This window comes from Erpetoichthys calabaricus, chromosome 17, assembly GCF_900747795.2.
Source record: "Erpetoichthys calabaricus chromosome 17, fErpCal1.3, whole genome shotgun sequence".
Classification (NCBI taxonomy): domain Eukaryota; kingdom Metazoa; phylum Chordata; class Cladistia; order Polypteriformes; family Polypteridae; genus Erpetoichthys; species Erpetoichthys calabaricus.
In genome coordinates, this window is record NC_041410.2 from 33,290,773 (window position 1) to 33,311,325 (window position 20,553).

The 20,553-nt window shown below is 37.4% G+C and overlaps 1 protein-coding gene across 1 annotated transcript; it reads left to right on the forward strand.

Annotated features, from left to right (window-relative positions):
- The first annotated feature begins 470 nt into the window (after nucleotides 1-470).
- Nucleotides 471-19,642, forward strand: LOC114667820 (guanylate-binding protein 1-like). The gene is made up of 11 exons (XM_028823313.2): nucleotides 471-727; nucleotides 2,023-2,238; nucleotides 4,652-4,779; nucleotides 8,089-8,198; nucleotides 8,750-8,940; nucleotides 9,123-9,359; nucleotides 12,563-12,843; nucleotides 14,459-14,671; nucleotides 15,170-15,272; nucleotides 16,894-17,087; nucleotides 19,048-19,642. Exons 2-11 carry the CDS (start codon nucleotides 2,049-2,051, stop codon nucleotides 19,162-19,164), a joined length of 1,764 nt encoding a protein of 587 aa, XP_028679146.2. The 5' UTR covers nucleotides 471-727; nucleotides 2,023-2,048; the 3' UTR covers nucleotides 19,165-19,642.
- Nucleotides 19,643-20,553: the final 911 nt, after the last annotated feature.

The window sequence follows — 20,553 nt, forward strand, 5'->3', positions numbered from 1 at the left end:
ATCTATCTATCTATCTATCTATCTATCTATCTATCTATCTATCTATCTATCTATACAGATACTTCGTTCTAACTGTTAAAGTACGTGAAAGTTATTTGTGGGTGCGCCTTCAATGAAGTGGGTCACCGCCTTTTCTCATTCATCACGATGATCAGTGTTATCCGATAGAAAACATCTGTGCGCACTGTGCGTCTTAATATTACTCGTGATACCTTCAAAGTTAATGTGCAAAACTAGCGTACAGCGTACATTTATTATTCGTCGCATTTTCTCCTTAGATCGAAATCCTATAACTGATGGTGCAGATGCTATAATAATGCGAATAAACACGTGACACGTGACACGTGACCCCCTGGCAGCTGTTCAAAAAACCACCTCACCACTTTCAGTTTTATTTAAGCGAGAAACCAGAAAAAAGAAAGTAGAAGAAGTCCTTTCATGTTAAAAAAATTAAATGTGGTAGAAAACTTCGATGGATTTGTCTTATTCACATATACATTTTTCCAGTGTTTATTTTACATCTACAAGTTGTGCACTTTATTTATCAGATTTTGAGCTGGTTACGTTATCAACAGAGGGTTAGCAGCGATTATTTTGGTTTTTCCTGGGATTTTCCCTCAGTTTTGTAATGACGCGTTCGGTTGCTTTTATTAGAATGGCCAGCAAGAAGGGAGAGCAGTATAGAAGAGCCGCTGTTACTGTTAAAGGTGTTTTTACTGAAGCTCTGGTGAGTCTTGTTTAAAATGTTTCGGTAAAGATTAATTTCAAATAGCATTTATTGGTGCACTGAAAGCTGTCATTGGTTGATGAATATTTTGACTTAACACATCTGTTTTGCCCTAAAATATTTAAAATGTATTGCAAAAATCTGCGCAGGAATGTCGTTTGTCATTAAAAATAAGTTTGTTGGAAACAGTAAACTGCTACAATAGATACTGAAATGTATAAAAAAAAACATAAAACGGTACTAAATTATCCATGTATTTTAGCAGTAAAACTGTACAAGAATTAATGGTTAAATGAATTGTATAATTACATTTAAGCAGTGTCTAGCAATACCAGTTTACTGTTTTCAATGTAAAAGTGTTTTTTTTTTTTTTAGGTAACTGTAGTTGTACTGCCATAGATTCACAATAACGCTGTATGAGACATGGAGTGCTTGTAAAAATATTGCATGTACCATGAAAATATTGTAGTACATATGTTTACTTTAAACCCTCTGCTCAACCTTATTTTATATTTTAGATAGATAGATAGATAGATAGATAGATAGATACTTTATTAATCCCAATGGGAAATTCACATTTTCTCATATTTTATTCATAAAATGCAAGTGATGACACTCGATAGTTTACTATATTTTAATCATTGGGATGGTGAGTCAAAGAACAATAGTATAAATCAAATTTTTATTGATATTTTGTATTTATTTAAATTGAATGACTACAAAGTCAATATAAAGTCCAGTACTGTAGAGTTGAATCTAATGGGGATGATCAGTAGAGTTTGAAATTTTATTTGCATTAATCTTAGTGATATAATCAGTACATGATCTGTGTTCTTGACAATTTTTTGACGGCTTTGTTGTGTACTGAAACAAAATGAATCGCATTTCCTTCATTGCACAAAAATCTAATAATTGAATTAAAATGTGAGAGATGTAATCAATTACCCATTATTACTCTCTTCAGATTAAATTGCTGGACCACTGTTTTGTTATCAGAATTCTTTTCTCCATTTATGATCCATTCCTCTTCTGGTTGCTTATTCATGCATATTCATACATTGCTAATTTGGATTCATCAATTAACCTAACATGTACTAATTGGAGCAGAAAACTGCCTTTGTCTCGATCAAACTTAGACAGATACAAGGTGGGCATGCACATTCCACATAGACAGCGACTATTGACAATCAAACTCGGACCACTGGGGCTGTGAGGCAAAAGCCTTAAACACTGTGCTTCATTTCATTGGTGTCATACTGTAAATATGTCTTTGCTTCTCATTGTTTTCTTTGCAGTATCCATTTTTGTTCTTGTGATAAAGATGACTTCTGTCTCGATGAAAGCTCCGGTCTGTCTGATTGAGAACACCGCTAAAAATGAGCTGCAGGTTAACCAAGAGGCCTTGACTTTGCTCCAAGCCATCAAGCAGCCCCTGGTCGTTGTGGCCATTGTGGGGCTCTATCGCACGGGCAAGTCTTTTCTGATGAACAAGCTGGCTGGCAGTCATACAGGTATAGTGGGCATTCGTTTGAGAATTACTTCTTCTTATTCTTTTGGGTGCTCCCGTTAGGGGTTGCCACAGCAGATCATCTTCTTCCATATCTTTCTGTCCTCTGCATTGTGTTCTGTTACACCCATCACCTGCATGTCCTCTCTCACCACATCCATAAACCTTCTCTTAGGCCTTCCTCTTTTCCTCGTCCCTGGCAGCTCTATCCTTAATATCCTTCTCCCAATATACTCAGCATTTCTCTTCTGCACATGTCCAAACCAATGCAATCTTGCCTCTCTGACTTTGTCTCCCAACCATCCAACCCGAGCTGACCCTCTAATGTCCTAATTTCTAATCCTATCCATCCTCTTCACACCCAATGAAAATCTTAACATCTTTAACTCTGGCACCTGCAGCTCTGTCTCCTGCTTTCTGGTCAGTGCCACCATCTCCAACCCATATAACATAGCTGGTCTCACTACCGTCCTGTAGACCTTCCCTTTCACTCTTGCTGATACCCGTCTGTCACAAATCACTCCTGACACTCTTCTCCACCCATTCCACCCTGCCTGCACTTTCTTTTTCACTTCTCTTCCACAATCCCCATTACTCTGTGCTGTTGATCCCAACTATTTAAACTCATCCACCTTCGCCATCTCTACTCCCTGCATCCTCACCATTCCACTGATCTCCCTCTCATTTAAACACATGTATTCTGTCTTGTTTGAGAATTCGTTTGAGAATTACTACTCCTTGTGTATTCTTGAAAGTTTAGTAGTGGTAACTGAAAATAGACTAAATTTTGCTTTGAGCAGTGATCTTTACGGACAGAAGGTGTACTCGGAGGGGATGAAATTCATAGAAAGCTTTCTGCACAATATGGTGACAGTGTTTTACCATGATGGAGTATTTTACAAATGGATCGACAATTTTAAAAATGGCCATGCAAATGTTAAGCAAAAAGAAGATGTGGGCATCTGTCTATGTCCACTACTGACAAAAACATTGAGCATGCCTGTACCTTGACTCTAAAGAGAATTTTGGTCAATGTTACACATTCACCCCACAAACAGTAGATAACTGTTTGCTGCTGTTCTTTGGTGTAAACAGATAGTGGAGCAGCCATTTTCACTCCTAGAAAACAACAAGAGAAACTGACAGACCAAGGTCGAAACTTTACCACTGTGATTACAGGCATGTCCCGTTTCCACTTGTGCACAGGAAAAGCTGAGCAGCCAACCCACTCGAAATTATCACAAAAGTGGAGCATAATTATGACTTAATCTCATGATTTTTTTTACCAATACATACTCATTTTTGCCATTATAGAACAAAGGACCACTGCTAGCCTTGCCTAAAACATGGCAAAGGTTTGACCCCATGCTAAGTTGCTTACTTTAAATCTCTGTCTTTCCTAGTAAAATTTCACAGTCTATAGGATGATTAACGACTTTCTGGCCATCATTTCTTTTCTATGCTTATGTAGGCTTAGCAATGTTTTTGTCAGAACATCTTAAGAGGAACAATAGTTTGCTTGCCTCTCTTCAGAAGGGCTATTGCAACAAAATAAATATACTATATGTAACCTTTAACTGAGTGGTTTCAGAACAACATACTACACAAAAATAATATATGTGGAGTTTAAAAAATAAATCCATTTTTGACATGAGATGTTTAGGCGTAAAAGGTACCTTTTAAGATTTTTTTCTGAGAAGAAAAAAAACAAAAAAACACAATGTTTAATTTTTGCCCCTTTAAGTCCCAGTAGCCCCTGCTGTTAACTGGGTGGTTGGTGGTAGGTAGTAATATAATGGGTAAATAATAAGAAAGGAAGGCCCTTATGGACAACAATTTTTTTCAGAAGTTTGTGCATCCTGAAAACTTTTTTGATGATAGACAGTTTTAAGATGAACACAAATACAATTTCAGATTAATTGTGTCACACAGAAATTTAGAGAAACGTGAAATTAACTTTTATTAAATTTAGTACGTTTAATCACTCATTGATGCTGACACATTGCATTAGTGTTTGGAAGTGTTTGGCTTGGCAGCTCTTCTAGCTTGACACAATTTCATGTCTTCTCGCTGAGGACCGCTCTACAAAAAGTCCTCTGTAAAGATGTGAGTGCCACTCTGATTTACACCTTTGTTATAAGATAAAGTACAGGCTGGTCCCAGTATGAAGAGTTCAGACACCTTAAGTTTGGAGTTTTGATGGTGGATGTCTGCTAAATCCACTGCCTTAACAAGTTTGCTGTGCCACTAAAGCCTAGCAGAATGGATAATGCAAACCCTGTCCTAAAAGTGGAAAAAGTAATTTTAGAAAATGAATCAACATATGAAAGTTTAGCTTGTTCATCAATGTGCATTAAAATCCAAGATGGATACAGATGAGCTTTGCAGAAGTACATTTATAAAGTTTTGTTTTTCAGGATTTCCATTGGGATCCACAATACAGTCACAGACTAAAGGAGTCTGGATGTGGTGTGTTCCTCACCCCAACAAGTCAGGTCACACTCTGGTGCTTTTAGACACAGAGGGACTGGGAGACGTTGAAAAGGTACAGCAGATGAAACAGTGAAAAATTTGCTTAGTATAATGCCATATTATCTTTTGGAAAATTTGTTAATCAATGTGTTCCTGTATATTGAGGCAGTTTGGATTAGTGGTTAATGGCCTAGTTGTCTCAACTTGACCATTATATGTCTTGGTAGAAATTATTTACCTTGGCCACAAGGATATCATTTAAACAAATTAGAAAATATGCCCATGACATAACACTCAGGTTTGTTCTGGACTTAGTTAACTGTTTTGAATGTTGTAGCATTTTTTAATTTTTGGTTGTTTACTTAATAAATTACAAAGATATCACATTTTTTTATTAAGTGCAAGTATTTACAGTATGTAATAATCATTATAAAAATAACTATGAAAATACAATGTCTATTTAAGACATTTCAATGAAAATTGATCTTTCTAGACATACTTCCTTGAACAAAAATTATAGATGGTGGTGCAGTGGTAGCACTGCTGCCCTGCAGTAAGGAAACCAGAGTTCAAGTCCCAGGTCCTCCCTGTGTGGGTTTCCTTTAGGTGCTCCCGTTTCCTCCCGCTGTCCAAAGACATGCAGGTTAGGTGAATTGGCCTTAGTGTGTGTGTGCTTTGCCCTGCAGAGGACTGGAGCCCTGTTCTGGGTTGGTTTGTTTGTGCTGTGCCCTCTGTATTAGCTGGGGTAGGCTTCAGCCTCCTCCCCGCCCAGTCTGGAGTAAGTGGGTTTGAAAATGACATGACATAATTACACTTAATATCAACAAAATCAGACCCCTAGAAGTGGAGTGTTTTTTCATTGAGGCAGGCAGATAGACAGACAGACATGATAATGACAATAGGTGTTTTTGAATTTCCATGAAAATGCACCTAAAATGACAATATATTAGAGTGCATTTTATGAACCCTAGAAATCCAGTCAACATTTAAAACATAACATAAAATAAATATTGGTGGATTCATTAATGTAGAATCAATCAAATTAACGTTAAAAACTATTATATTGTTTGCTAGAGAATATGAGATGTCACAGTAGTATAACATCAAGAACAAGTAAGCATGTTTATTTTTCTTTAAATTTTCATCCGCATAGGAAATGTTCATTTTAAGAATTTGCAAGAAAAAGAGAGTGAATCCTTTGGAATTCCTTGGATTTCTGCATTAATTACTTTTAAAATGTGGTCTGTTCTTCATCTAAGTCACAATAAAATGCTATCGTACTAAACTAGCAACACACATACAGCTGTACTTTTCATGTCTTTATTGAATGATCATTCACAGTGATGCTGTAGTAATGCTGTAGTAGTGTAGTAATCTTCCTGAATAAGGGGCCTGAGTCGCCCCGAACACTTGCATATTGTAATCTTTTTAGTTAACCAATAAAAGGTGTAATTTTGCTTGACTTCTCACTACATCCATAATAGTGAACACGGTGCAACACCCTAGTACTACAGTGCAGGCTGGAAAAAGCAAATGAACTCTTGATTTTTATAATATGGAGATCCTTCTTTAGCATCAACAACCTCCATCAAACATTTTCTGTAGCTGCTAATAACACTTGCACGACACTGAGGATGCATTTTGGACCATTCCTCCAAACAAATCTGTTTCAGTTCATCGGTATTTCTGGGTTGTCTTAATTGCACAACCCAATTCAGCTCATGTCACAGCAGCTCAAATGGTTTTAGGTCAGGACTCTGACTTGGCCATCCCAAAACAAAATTTGGATTGTTTTTCAGCCATTCTTTAGTTGATTTACTTTGTGTGGTTTGACTCATTGTCTTGGAGCCTAACCAAACCTCAGTTAAGCTAGTGATCATGGACTATTGACCTTATATTCACCTGTAAAATGTCTTGATACACCCTTGAATTTGATATTCCCGCAATGATTGCAATGCATCCAGATCCAAAGGGTGCAAAGCAGGCACAAACCATGATGCTCCCTCCACCAAGCTTTACAGCTGGAATGAGGTTCTGGTGTTGGTGTGCAGTGTCACTTTTTCTTCCAAACATAGCATAGTACATTTGTAACAAAATGTTTAACTTTTGTCTCATCTGTCCACTGAACATTTTCCCAGAAACATTGTGGAATATCCAGGTCGCCCAGGCATGACTTTTGGGTAAACCTGAGACATGCTGCATTTTTTTTTACAGCAGTGGTTTCCTTTTCTGGTGTCCTTCCATGAACACCATTCTTATTCAGTGTTTTACAGATAGTGGATGCTTGAACAAATACTTTTGCAGTTGTTGAACTTTTCTGGAGGTATTTTGCTGTTAACTGTGGGTTCTTCTTCTTCACATATTTCAGGACTGTCCTATGTGCTCTTGGAATGATCTTTACACAGTGCCAAATTCTAGGGAGTGTAACTATTGTCCTGGATTTTTCTATGTCTTTAGCAATGCTTTTGTAGCATTTTATGGCTTCATGCATCTGTAAAATATTCCTTCTAAAGTTGTGTGAAAGATGTTTGCATCAGGGAATGATTCACATTAACTAGTCTTTTTTTGAGGAGAACAGAATTTTAAGTATTCAACCTGGATTTTTGTGCCTTTATTTAAAGGGCAAAGTATCTGTGCAACCCACACATTCAATCTCTTCTCCTTAAATGAAACACATTTTTCCAGTTAGCATTTGGAGAAGTCAGTAATACAGAGGTTCACTTACTTTTTCCATCCTTCACTTTGGATGGTAACTCAATTCTCTCAATAAATAAAAAAAGGTACAACTGTTTGTGTGTTATTAGTTTAGTCAGATAGTCTGTAATTGTGACTTTGGTGAAGATCAGATCTCATTGTATTGGCAATCAATGCAGACTTCCAGGTAATTCCAAAGAGTTCACTTACTTTTTCTTGCAACTGTATGTGTTTGAAATAAAATTGTAGTTATTTGTTAATTAAAGGAAAACATTAATCATGATCTGCAGTAGGTTGGCGCCCTCTCCGGGGTTTGTTTCCTGCCTTGCGCCCTGTGTTGGCTGGGATTGGCTCCAGTAGACCCCTGTGACCCTGTAGTTAGGATATAGCAGGTTGGATAATGGATGGATGGACATTCATCATGATCTAATTTAAAATATTTGAAAGGGGGATGTCTGCCTGACATATAGTGTAATCTCACATTGTAACATAAAAGCTGTGATGTAAACAATTGCAGTAAAAGAAGCTCTGAGTCACTCACATTGAATTAAATGGGTTTAAAAAGTTGATGAATGGTGTAAAATGGCGAACTTGCTTCTCTTCAGTCCTGCTGGCTAAACCTACACTTAAGATTAAGATTAAGACTAAGACTAAGGTCACTTATTATGATTTCTTCTTGTTTTTACAGGGAGATCAGAAGAATGACACCTGGTTATTTGTACTTGCTGTACTGCTCAGTAGCACTTTGGTTTATAACAGCATGGGAACCATAAACAATGACGCTGTGCAGAATTTGCAGTATCCTTTACAAAAAATAAAAGCATGTTTCCGCCAAGAACTTGCCAGTAATTCATTTTTTGTTGAAACATTGTTAAAATACACTATTACATCGTTGTTTGTTTGTTTCCTTTCCTAAATCATATTTTCAGCCTGTATTTCACACTTGAGGATTTTGCAAATTGGTTAAAATTCACAATCAAAAAAAAGTTTAAGTGATTATCAAATTACACTTTAGTTTAGTCATAAAAGCAGAATGGCACAGAAACCGAGTAATCGGTCAGTGTTGATTAAAAATAAAAATCAAAGTGTGGTGTACTTTCAGATGGCATTCACAAAAATATTTATATAAAAATGAGGTAAACGATCGTTAATACATAAATTAATAAATGAAGTGTAATGTTTGTTCTTAGTTTTGGCCCCTTCAGAAGCCTGACTGTTACATTGCTCTACTGTAGTCCACATTCTTCTGTGCTATGTCATGTTCAGGAAAAGGGGGTACGGTTCCCTCCAATTGACCCCTTACCTTAAAATCCAGTATAAGTTGTAACCTTAACAAGTGTTTTTTTCAGTTATGTCACAGAGATGTCAAACTACATTAAAGTGAAATCAGACACACAGGCCACTGATGACCCTAAAGAGCTTGCAGACTTGTTCCCAACATTTGTTTGGGCTGTGAGAGATTTCTCATTGGAGTTAATTCTGAATGGAGAGACTATTTCCCCAGATGATTACTTGGAGAATTCACTCATAGAGAAGCCAGGTAATGAAAATACTAAAGATGTCCTTTTTTAAGAAGAGGAGTTATCCATCTTCATATAAAGCTATCATCCACCATTAGAAAATATGTAGCTGCAAACAGAGAAAATACAGACCTGTCAAATCTGTGTTATTTCATTCCCTAAATGTTTCACTTCTTATTTGCTTTATTTCCTATAATATTAGACAAAAATGAGGCCTACAATCAACCCCGGGAGTGCATCAGGAATTACTTTCCAGTCCGAAAGTGCTTTGTATTTGAACGGCCAGCTTCAGGAAGCAAAATGAGAAGAATGGAACAGCTTTCTGATAGAGACCTTGATCCAGAATTTGTAACACAATCAAAAGAATTCTGTCAGTATATTCATGACAACAACTGCCGAGTGAAAATAATCAAAGGTGGAATTACTGTGACTGGACAAAGTAAGACAATTCTTTTCTTTATACACTACATATTCCTTTTTTCTATAGGGCAGCTTTAGGGGTCACTTCAGAGAAAATGTTACTATTGGGTAGTTCCTCCCAAGAGTTCTTGTGGGAGGGATTTGGTTGAGTTCCTTCTCAAATATACTTTCAGGATCTATCCATCCACCCATCCATTTATTGAATCAACTTTATTCAATCCGATGTTGCTGTGAGCTGAAGTCTGCAAGCATTGGATACTATGGGAGAAAGCTAACTTAGAGATGATGTGTTTTCAAATGGGGTCTATGGATGTTTCCTGAGCAGTTTAGAAATTAGTCTTCAGTTTTTACCTGGCATAAAAACACTCCACTCTTTGCTGAATGCCCCATCTCTTAAAAATCAAATCAACTTCTAGAAAGTTTTTGATCGCTGATAACCTAAATTCAAGCACTTTCTCTATGAAACCATGGCACTTATATGAATGGTAACCTTCTACCAATAAATCTGTCAGGATTTACAGTTACCTGCATACAATAGGTCGAGCCCAAACAGTGTGCCAGTGCATGACAAATAATACATAATTGTTGCAATCTAAATAATTGATAATTATCAAATACTAGTTGTGTAAGCCCATGCTATAAAAAGTTGGGCTCTTGGAAACTATTGAAATCATCAGAAAGACAATTGAAATACATAGTTGGAGGTTTTGTTTTGCGGACATGCTCGCCTCCCTTGTCTATCAGTGGCTAAGCGAGTTTTTCTCTTCTTGAAGATTTTGTTTTGCCAATGTGCTCGCCTCGCTTGTGAATTAGCGGCTAAGTGAGTTTGTCTTTCGTCGGCTATTTCACTTTGGTGACGGAGTCGCTTTCTTTCAGTTTCATGCTTTAGCCTCGTACTGCTTTCTTCTTCTGACTCATTAACTTGGGGCCTCCTTGAGCTTCATGCTGTAGCCTCGCACTTCTGGCCACCTCAAGGTCTGGACAAACAGACACACACACTTCCACATGTAGACGTTTATATATAAGATATTTGTTAGAACACAATCATTATTATCATCATTATCGCCATTGTAATAGTCATTTTCCAAGTTTACAAAGGTTGTCCAGTTGCCCACAATTGCATTTTTCCCACTCTCTGTGGTCCTGGGCATTCTTTGGGATGAGGGCTGTTCTTTTCAAGTGTTATGAGTTTGAAAGTTCTGAAGCACACAAATTCCCAAAAATACTGAAAATTCCCACTTGTGGGGGAAAATGAACGTCAAAACCCAGTCTAGCAATGAAAAGGGCTATATAGAATATTTTATAAATAAAAAGATGTATCCTTCAAAAAATACTCTAAACAAAAATATGCATTGTGGAGCACAAACGGCTGAAGGAATTGCATGTCTATATCTGAAGGTAAACATGTCTAAATCACATATCCAATGAAGGATCATAAAACAAAGCACAGGTTTCAAATATCTAATATACATGAAAGCACACAAAATCAGTAGTAACACTGACTGTCTCTGAAATGCATTCATATAAACCATAAGGGGCTGTGAGTTTTTCCCACCTTTTATAGAGCTGACGGCAATCCCTTCCGGTGATGTGCAGGTAGCCCAGACTCTTAGGAACCCACCCACAAAACACAATAAGATACACAGATACATTGTAAATAAATGATCAATAAATGTAGCATAACCAAAGGTACCAAAAATGAGCAAAACAGACATAAATAAAGTGTTTGAACCACAGTCAGGCCTGGCTGAAATATAACATCAAGTCATATCACCTCAAAGCACATTTTCTTTAGTCTGCCTCTAGGCCTCATTCCCTTCACCTCCAAATTGGTGCACATTTCACTTAATCATTTCACTCTATGTGCCTAAAAAAATCTCACTCTGCTTAAAAATTCCAAAAGCACTATGCAAAATTTGTTTTCAAAAATTGTTCTCATTTCTTAAATCAAAACATTGTCAACTATAATGTCTATCAGGGCCTGTATGTGAGGTGAAGCAACCAGACGGAGGCCTCAGGCAGCACTTTGTTAAGGTCAGCATTTTGCTTGATGCTATTAAGTTTTGGAATGCTATTAAGGTCTCAGCTACATGTACAATGTCTTTTAAATGTCTCTTCTGTTTGCAAGCTAAAGCAGAAACCTTTTAGCTTGCAGCACAGAATACGAAACTGTCAAGGTGTTTAGAGATGAATGGAGGATGAGCAAAAAAAAACCAGTAAAAATTGTTTTTTACTTGGGGGATGGATAGAATGTATTAATTATTTTCATGCTTATTTCTGTGTCTATTTTATTTTTATTCATGCATTGTTTTGTGGATGAAGCCAGTATCACAATACGCATTGTGTGTGATCAAGTGTATCATCTCATGCCAAGTAAGGATACAGGGGAATGGTCAAGATGTCAAAAATGTCCCTTGCTTTAGGCAGCATTGTTTAACACCCCACCCCGTGGTGTCTATACAAAGGGTATAACAATCAAAAAGAAGCTTATTCACTCTGCTTTTTATTTCTTCAAACACTCCATGAAGTTTGGGTGTGATCAGCAAACTGATACTTTGATTTGTCTTCAATCAATTTAATCCATTTTTGTATAAATTGATCTATTTGTATGGAATAATTACAATAAAATTAATAAACAGTGGTATAAAGCAAACTGATACTTACGACTAATGCTATGGTTGATCACCAGTCATGCCAGGTACATTTGCTTTAATAAGTCAAGTAATGGTGACATAACAGTGATTTTTATTTCTGTACAAGTCCAAGGATCTACCATTGGCTTTAGCTACCATTGAGTGTACCCAGAGTTGCATCAAGGGTAGAGTTATAGCCACTTTTGTGTCTAAGCATGCACTGTCCCTCTTTTCCTTCCCCATTGCATTATAGTACTCTTTAGGACCATAACCTGCAGGGATGGGCCTTCATTGACCTTCTCTAGTTGATTAGTAAGACTAGATGGTGGATGGGGTAGAATTTTGTGACTGAATAAGTTTGTTATTTCTCATGTAAAATTTTTGCTTTCTTTGTACAACATACTTTGCAGGAACTGAATAAATCTCAAATATTAATGTATTATCAAAAAGTATGCTGTTTTTTGCTGATGTGACTTTGTACATTTTTTTATTTAACTAAAGGCATGGGGGTTGAATATACTGTATCTAATAGTTTAAAAGCATTTGTAGAATCATTCTTTTCTTTTCTTCTTCTTTTTTTTTTTGACAGTGCTGGGAAACCTCATCCAGATTTATGTGGATACAATTCGCAGTGGGAATGTTCCATGCCTGGATAATGCCATCCAGGCCCTGGCCCAGATTGAGAATACATCTGCCGTTCAAAACGCATTGTCACATTATAAGAGCAAAATGAAGAAGAACCTCTTGTTCCATGTAGACACTGAGAAGAAACTTTCTGACTTGCATGGACAGTGTGAAAAAGAAGCAGTGACAATCTTCCTGAACAGATCCTTCAAAGATGACAACCAGACATTCCAAAGGAAGCTAGCGGTAGGTCACCAGAGTGTTCCGACTCTAGAAAAAGACACACTGCACTGTGTGCTTCAGAATTTTTTTCTAACGCTTTGAAAATCGTATAACTCATATGTTGCTCTTAATTTTTTGCATTGCACTAACACTATTTAAATGAATTAGTAATACTACTTTATGGTAATACTTTGCAAAATTTAATGGAAGTAAAGATTAAAATGTTAAACATTTTCTTTATTCCATCTTTTATAATTGCAAAATGCTCACTTAAATTATTATTTTTTCAAATTCATTTTATATGTCCTTGAAAAAAAACTTTGCTTGAATATTTTCGTCAATACATTTTTGCTTCATTCACTGATTAGATGAAGCACACAGGTCTGGACCTAGTTTAATTTTAACTTTTTTTTTTTTGCTCTTAGATTAAAAGAATGCTTATATGAAGTGAAAGTAAGAAAAGTTACAAAATTGAAAAAAACACACAACAAACCAGCTTTATCAAATCAATCAGTCAGTCATTTTCTAATCTGCTTAGTCCTGAACACGGGTCACAGGGGGTGCCAGAACCTATCCCAGCTAGCATAGGCAGGAACAAACCCTGGACAGGGTGCCAGTCTATCACAGGGTGAACACACACACAACCCCAACCACACACTAGGGCCCATTTAGTATTCCCAATACACCTAACCTGCATGTCTTTGGACTGTGGGAGGAAACTGGTAAGAGATTTCATGATGATACCTCTACATTAATTTCACTCTTCCTGTCGAAACACTGAAACTCACATTTTATTTGTAGGCCATAAACATGTCCAAATATGAATGCACAAAAACATGCTAATGATAACTGGCTGACATGACATCAATGTGAGTTATGACTATGACATCCTGCATATCGAGATTCAGAGTATACTTGCAATTTGGGTACTTTTCTAGAAGAGGCCATGCTAATTTTTGCATGACACCGCATCGCATTTCGCACTGTCATGGTATTGTCATGAATTATGAATTGCACTTTTTTAATAGATTACATCGTTATATTTTGATAAAGTCCGCGTGTTATCTTGCAAAAATGTAGCTGAATACTGTAATGAGAAAATCCGGTGTGTGTTTACATTATTTTTATTACATTTGCTCACAAGTTTATACAGTCCACACATACCGGTAACAGCGTTTGACGTAACCGGCCCCTGCACACTCCTAAGGCCGCCTCTGCTGGCCCCTAATGGAGATGTAAGTTGTATACGGTTTCTGCTTATCTTTGCTGTTCAGTTAATAATCTTTTTCCATTGTTATGATATTACCTCACACCATTCGAGCTAATGTTCTTATTTATGTGAATGCATTACTTCATTAAGCCCCCTTAGCTCACACTCTCAAATATGGTTGAGTCTACCTTGCTTACAGTCGGCTCCACTTTCAAAGTTAGTTTTATTGTGAGCGTCAAGTAAAATGTGAGTATCTCTGCTTTACTGAGTTCTAAACATGCAGTGTTGCACAGTGGAATTGAGTGAATGATAGTTAAATGCTTTGTGAAATGCATACAATTTTTTTTCAAATTCAGGAAAAACTTAACTAACTTTCTTAGCCATTTGGTGTCAGATGACTAAACTGTGCTGTTTGCTTTTATCCCCAAGGCATCCATACAGGTGGAGTACGAATCATTCTGTGTGAAACAAGGAGAGGGATCTGAGCAGCACTGTAAGTCACTTCTTCAAAAGCTTTCTAGGGATTTGGAGGCTGCCGTGAAGGAAGGCATCTACATGAGGTCAGGAGGATACCAACAATATAAGGATGATCTACAGAGAATAGTCAAACAATATGAAGAGTCGCCTCAGAAGGGCATGAAGGTCAGCAATGAAAAAGTTTTAGCTTTATACCATAACACATGATTGCTACACACAGCTGCCTGACTGTTCTCTCTCAACAGTTACTGGTATCATGTAGAGTACTGCATAGTAACTGGTGTAGAATACAAAATGATAGATAGTATACACTGTCTCAGGGAAATAGGCTTCTTTATGATGTTTTGTATTCTCCTCTGCTCTTTCTGGAGTCTGCATGCTGGCAAAGTGATTGTGGTAAATACTTCTAAGGTGTGCTTGTTTATCTGAGCCACTGAGTGTCTTATCACTGATATGTTGGTATTTAAATGTTGTTTGTGTCCTGTGAGGAGTTGGCACATTCAATGTGGTTTTATGTGATTGACGTGGAAATGTATGTGTAATCCAGGGGAATGTATAGGATTTCATAACATGATTGTTTAGCAAGTCTCTTCTCAGTTTTACACTCATTTAATTTTTACAGCATAAATACCTGAGCTGACATGATTTTAAATATTTTCTCAGGCTGAAGATGTCCTATTGAAATTCCTTAAAGAAAGAGATGAACTTGGAAATTCCATTCTGAAGACTGACAATACACTGACTGGACAACAGAGGCAAATCCAAAGTATGAAATACTGAAAATAATGTTTAGTAATATTGAAATAGTGTTAAGTATTGAGTAATATGCGTTACATTATAGCCTTTGTGGAGAAAACTGAAGACGAGACATGATGAAGTGTTGGGGTTTCCTGGAGTTCCCCATTTAATAGCAATAATATTACACAAGTTTAAAAAGAGAAGAAAAAGCGTGGGACCATAATGTCCTTCCAAGGTCTTCAGAATATGGGCTTCTGTGGTCTATTGTGGCTACAGCAGATGCTGACCTGATAATGTATGCCAAATTTTGATTGTCTTACTTCTTGCTCCAGAAGGGGTGGGATTTCCAGAATGTTCTGGAAATGAGGTTGGTGCTTTTCTGTGGGCTCCACTCCATTCTAGGGTTGGATATGAAAGAGTGGCTAGTGACTACATTTCATCCAAACCCTTTCCTGGTTTCTTCTTCTGTGCAGAGCCTTCAACACACTCCTGTAGCACACATGTGTAACACCTATAACTGGAAAAGTGTTTCTTCTTGATTTTAGAAACAATTATCCAAAAAATGTAGGCAGAACTTCAGTAAATAATCACCGCCTTTTGAAAAACACAAGTCTGTAAACTACAGCAAATCATTAACAAGTACAGTGACAGAGTTCAGCTATCCAGGAATTAAATCCACTGACTTCCATAGATGAGGTGTGCACTGTATTTATTTTTCTCCTCGACAAGTACTGTCTGCATAGAAAATTATGCTTTACAGTTCTTCCATAGGAAAACAAATTATATTTCAGTAAAGAAAAAGAATCACTAATTTAATTTGTTCAGTACTACAACCCCTTTATATGGCAGTCTCAGCCACTCTTAATTCAATTCAGGGTTTCCAGGACATGGAGCCTATTGTGGCATCACTGAGCCATGGATGGGATAGGATGCTATGCACAGACTGAGCTAATTTAGAGTCACCAATTAATAAGCCTTCAGGTCTTTGGCGATAAGTGAGAAAACAACAGAGCATGTAAACTCCATGTGGATGTAGCATTCTGGAGCTGAAATTCAGTTTCACTAACCAATATGCCATCACATCATCCAAACTAAATTGCATTCTATGAATAATTCAAAGGCACAAGACTTTAAATGTTGCAATAGTGTATGTCTCTTGATATAACAAAAATGTACACAAAAATCCTTCTTATGTTATTACTTGATTTGCTTTTTCTTTATTGCCATAACACAATTGCCATACATCTGATTTAGTGAAGTTTTGGGTTAGGCATTAATGCTATCATATTAAAGGTAAAGAAATAAATAAGAAACCATTAGTTCACTCAAGAAAAAGGAATCCAGTATCAATAGCATCAACATATAATGTCTGAATTTGGCTTCTCTCTTCCATCTGTCTAACTGAACGTTCATTATCCAATTTCAGGACTTGGTGTATTAGAACTTATCTTAGCAGCCATCTGATTCCACTTTCTCTTAGGTTATGATCATACATACACCAATTTCAATCAGCCAAATTTGCAGCTAACAATTAATCCACATGCACATATTATGAGATCTGTAAGAAGATGAAAAATGATGTGAGGGCAGTGGCCAGGCCAGGATCCAAACCCATTCTCTAAAAGTTCATGTGCTGTCTTTTTCTGTAGTTGAACAACTGAAAATTGAATCCATGAGGAGGGAGGCGAAAGCTGCACAGGAACTACAAAATACACTTCAGCTAAAAGTCTACGACCAGGAAAGGACACACCAAGAAAATATGGCTCAGTACATGGCAAAGGTGGAGCAGGAGCACAGGATTGCTCTGGAGGAGAACAAACGGCTACTGGAGGCAAAGGTCAAGGTAAGCTACTCAATCTAAATATATATGCATAAATATAGATATATGTTACACAGTATCTGCCAACACTTGTTTTTCCCTTATTGGAGCTCGTCAGGATACACACTTTTGCATCCCCTTATGGGGATCGAACCTTGGATGTCAGTACCTGAGGCAAAACGTCTGACATTGTGCCATGGCGACTGGATCACTTATTTGATAGGATGAAGATTGCAGTATTACATTCTCCGGTCTGAATCGTAATTGGATTTTTTGGGTGGTTACCTTTAAGGTAACACTTGTGGTTGGACGACCAGTTTGCAAACATCTGCCATGTCCTTTTTTTGGGAATTTTTGGACATCTTGCAGCCAATCCCTTATATTTAAATCCTTGAAATACGGTTAAGAGCGTAAAAAGCAACTCTTCCTGTCATTCATCCTGTCAGACTGCCCAAGATGACATCGTCTTGATTTAAGAGGCATTCTTAAAGCAGCTGTCCAGGTGGTTGGACCCCAGAAAAGACATCATAGGTAGAATGGTGTCAATCTTCCTTTCTGCAGAGGGAGGAGAAGTGAGAGATCATTATTGCACAGTGCCACCTCATGTCTCAGTGGACATTTACAATCACTCAAGCCCTTAAGCTATTCCCCATGAGCATGCATGTGACAATATATATTTATTAAACATTCAGTAGTACTAGGGTGTTGTACCGTGTTAGCCATTATGAATGTAGAGAAAAGCCAAGCAAAATGACACCTTTTATTGGCTAACTAAAAAGATTACAAGGTTATACCCCCAAAACAACAGACACTCAAATAAAAAGAGCTACTGCCATACCTAGAGACAACCTTCTGGAATATAAAAACAAAGACAACAAGAACCGCATTCCCCTTGTTGTCACCTACAACCCACATCTTGAAACACTTCGAAAAATTATAAAAGAACTTCAGCCAATACTAAACAATGACCAAACACTGAAAAATGTATTTCCTGAACCTCCCCTCCTGGCATACAGACAACCACTAAACCTTCAACAACTAATTGTCCGACGCTCCCTAAGTGAACCAACAGAAAATGGCACATCTCCATGCCTACAGAAAAGATGCAAAACATGTGCCCACATCTATGATACAGACCGTATAGTTATACCACACTGCCAACTTGAACATCACATAAAGGGATCATTTTCCTGCAGATCATCTAATGTAGTCTACCTAATTTTCTGCATGAAATGTCCTGACACTGCACTCTGTCCAGTTTCTCCCACACAAACACTCCGCCAGAGAATGAGTTTACACAGGTTCCACATTAAACATGGCAACACAGATATTCCTGTAGCGGCCCACTTCAACAGCCATGGACACTGTGAGAGGGACTTTAAAGTCACAGTGCTTATGGACAACTTCAAAACACATCAAGAGAGAAAAGAATGTGAAGTTAAACTCATGCTAAAATTTAATACATTACAACATGGATTGAATAGAGACAAGAGTTTTATGGCCAGATATGAGGATTGTTTACATCTCTCAGAATGACAGACAACCTGTGTACAGATCCACATTGTTTTGAAAAAACTCATCTGAAACTTCAAAAGACTTTATTGGACAGTTATCTTATCCAAAGATCTTGACCATACATTGTTCTTCTCTCTCTTGTTAAATTAACCCTAGCCTGAATGAATCTATTAATTTTTTGCATTTAAAATTTCTCATTTAAAGATTTACCAATGTTGTTTCTTGTCCTAGAGTGTGTATATAAACACAGAGAACTCCAGTCTCTGTATTACATCTTTCCTGAAGAAGGGGCCTGAGTTGCCTCGAAAGCTTGCATAATATAATCTTTTTAGTTAGCCAATAAAAGGTGTCATTTTGCTTGGCTTTTCTCTTTAAACATTCAGTGTAATTTAATATATTGTTTAGATAAGATATGTGTGTATCTACATAACAGGGATATAAAATATTTTTGTTCTATCTTATCCTGCAGGAACAACGAGATCTCATAGACCAAGGTTTCAGACAGAGGGAAGATGAACTGAATCGTCAGATACAACAATTACGAAACTTTACCCCACCACCACCACCTCAGTGTGTAGTGATGTAGATTTTGTTTTTTTGTCCCCATTAAGCATGTACTTATGGTCTATTTTGTTACCTTCCTTTAAATTGACTTGGACAGAATTCATGCCACTATTGCCTATGCACACTTAAGGATGAACACAGAAGAAGAAACGGAGCATTGAGTTTTCATGCAGCAAATCCAAAACATTCTTATGGTGGCTGTTGGCAGAGATTAGCCCAAATGTTCCATGATGACCGCAATCCTAGTGCATATAAGGGAACGATTAGTCTGTTACATTATTGTTTTCATTCCTCTGTCTCTTATTCTCCTTATTTATATATTGTTTTAAATTATTTATGGAATTAATGTAATATTATTTTTTTATGCTTCATAATATATGTATGTTGTAAAAGATCCATTTATGCATTTCTGAGCCAATTTCATCCATTGCAAGGTCATAATGATCTGAAGTTTCTCTCCGCTATATGGCAATAATGACTCCTGATGGAATGCCAGGACATTGTATTTCATATTATATTTGCTCCCCCACTTCATTTTGGAGCCATCATTAAGTCAAATACACAAATCTGAGATCAAGTCATGTGACTTCATTGTAAAGCCATCTTTACACCACGTTGTAGCATAAAGTGGCATTAAATAACATTCCCAAGCTCCGCTCTGCAACATAAATAGTTCGTATTGTGACACGTGACTCACTATCTTGCACCCCAAAACACGAGGCTGAGTCTCAGTATTTTAGCAAAACCAGCTTTGTCCAACTTGAAACAGGGACAGCATGGTTATTTATTGCAGCAGGAGCTACCACTCTCCTATACACACACAGCAAACAGGCACGGTTGGGTACAGGCTAGTGGCCAAGTACCACTGTTCCTTGCATCACCCATCGATGACAGGCGCTCATAGCATGACTGCGATTGACTCGGAGTTGCTTTAGCGGTGTTATGCTGTAGCATTGCAAACCTGCATGACATTTTTCTTTCCCGCATTCCCGGGAATGAAACTGCTGTAATTCCCGGGAAAACGGGAATGGCCAAGCTTGCATATATAGCGTGTAAAAGTGTAAAAATCGATCAAGAAATAACAGAGTTATAGTTGAAAATAATTAAGGTGGCACCATTGCTGCAGCTTGCACTTCATTAGACAACAGCTTTGAACAGCAACTTGAAATTGCAATGCGTCAGTCTGTTACATCCACATTATCTGTGGCAAGAAACTTGCCATCACAGACTGATGACAAGAAACTGGATGCATCAGTAAAAGCTGAAATGGCGGTGTTTCAGAGCAACAGCAAGCATGGGTGTTGTTTAGAACAAGTGTATCGGTATCTGATGATTGTGCCGCCTACTTCAGTGGAGGCAGAGCGTGCTTTCTCAGCAGCTGGCATACTCTGCACGAAGGTGCGCTCTCGCC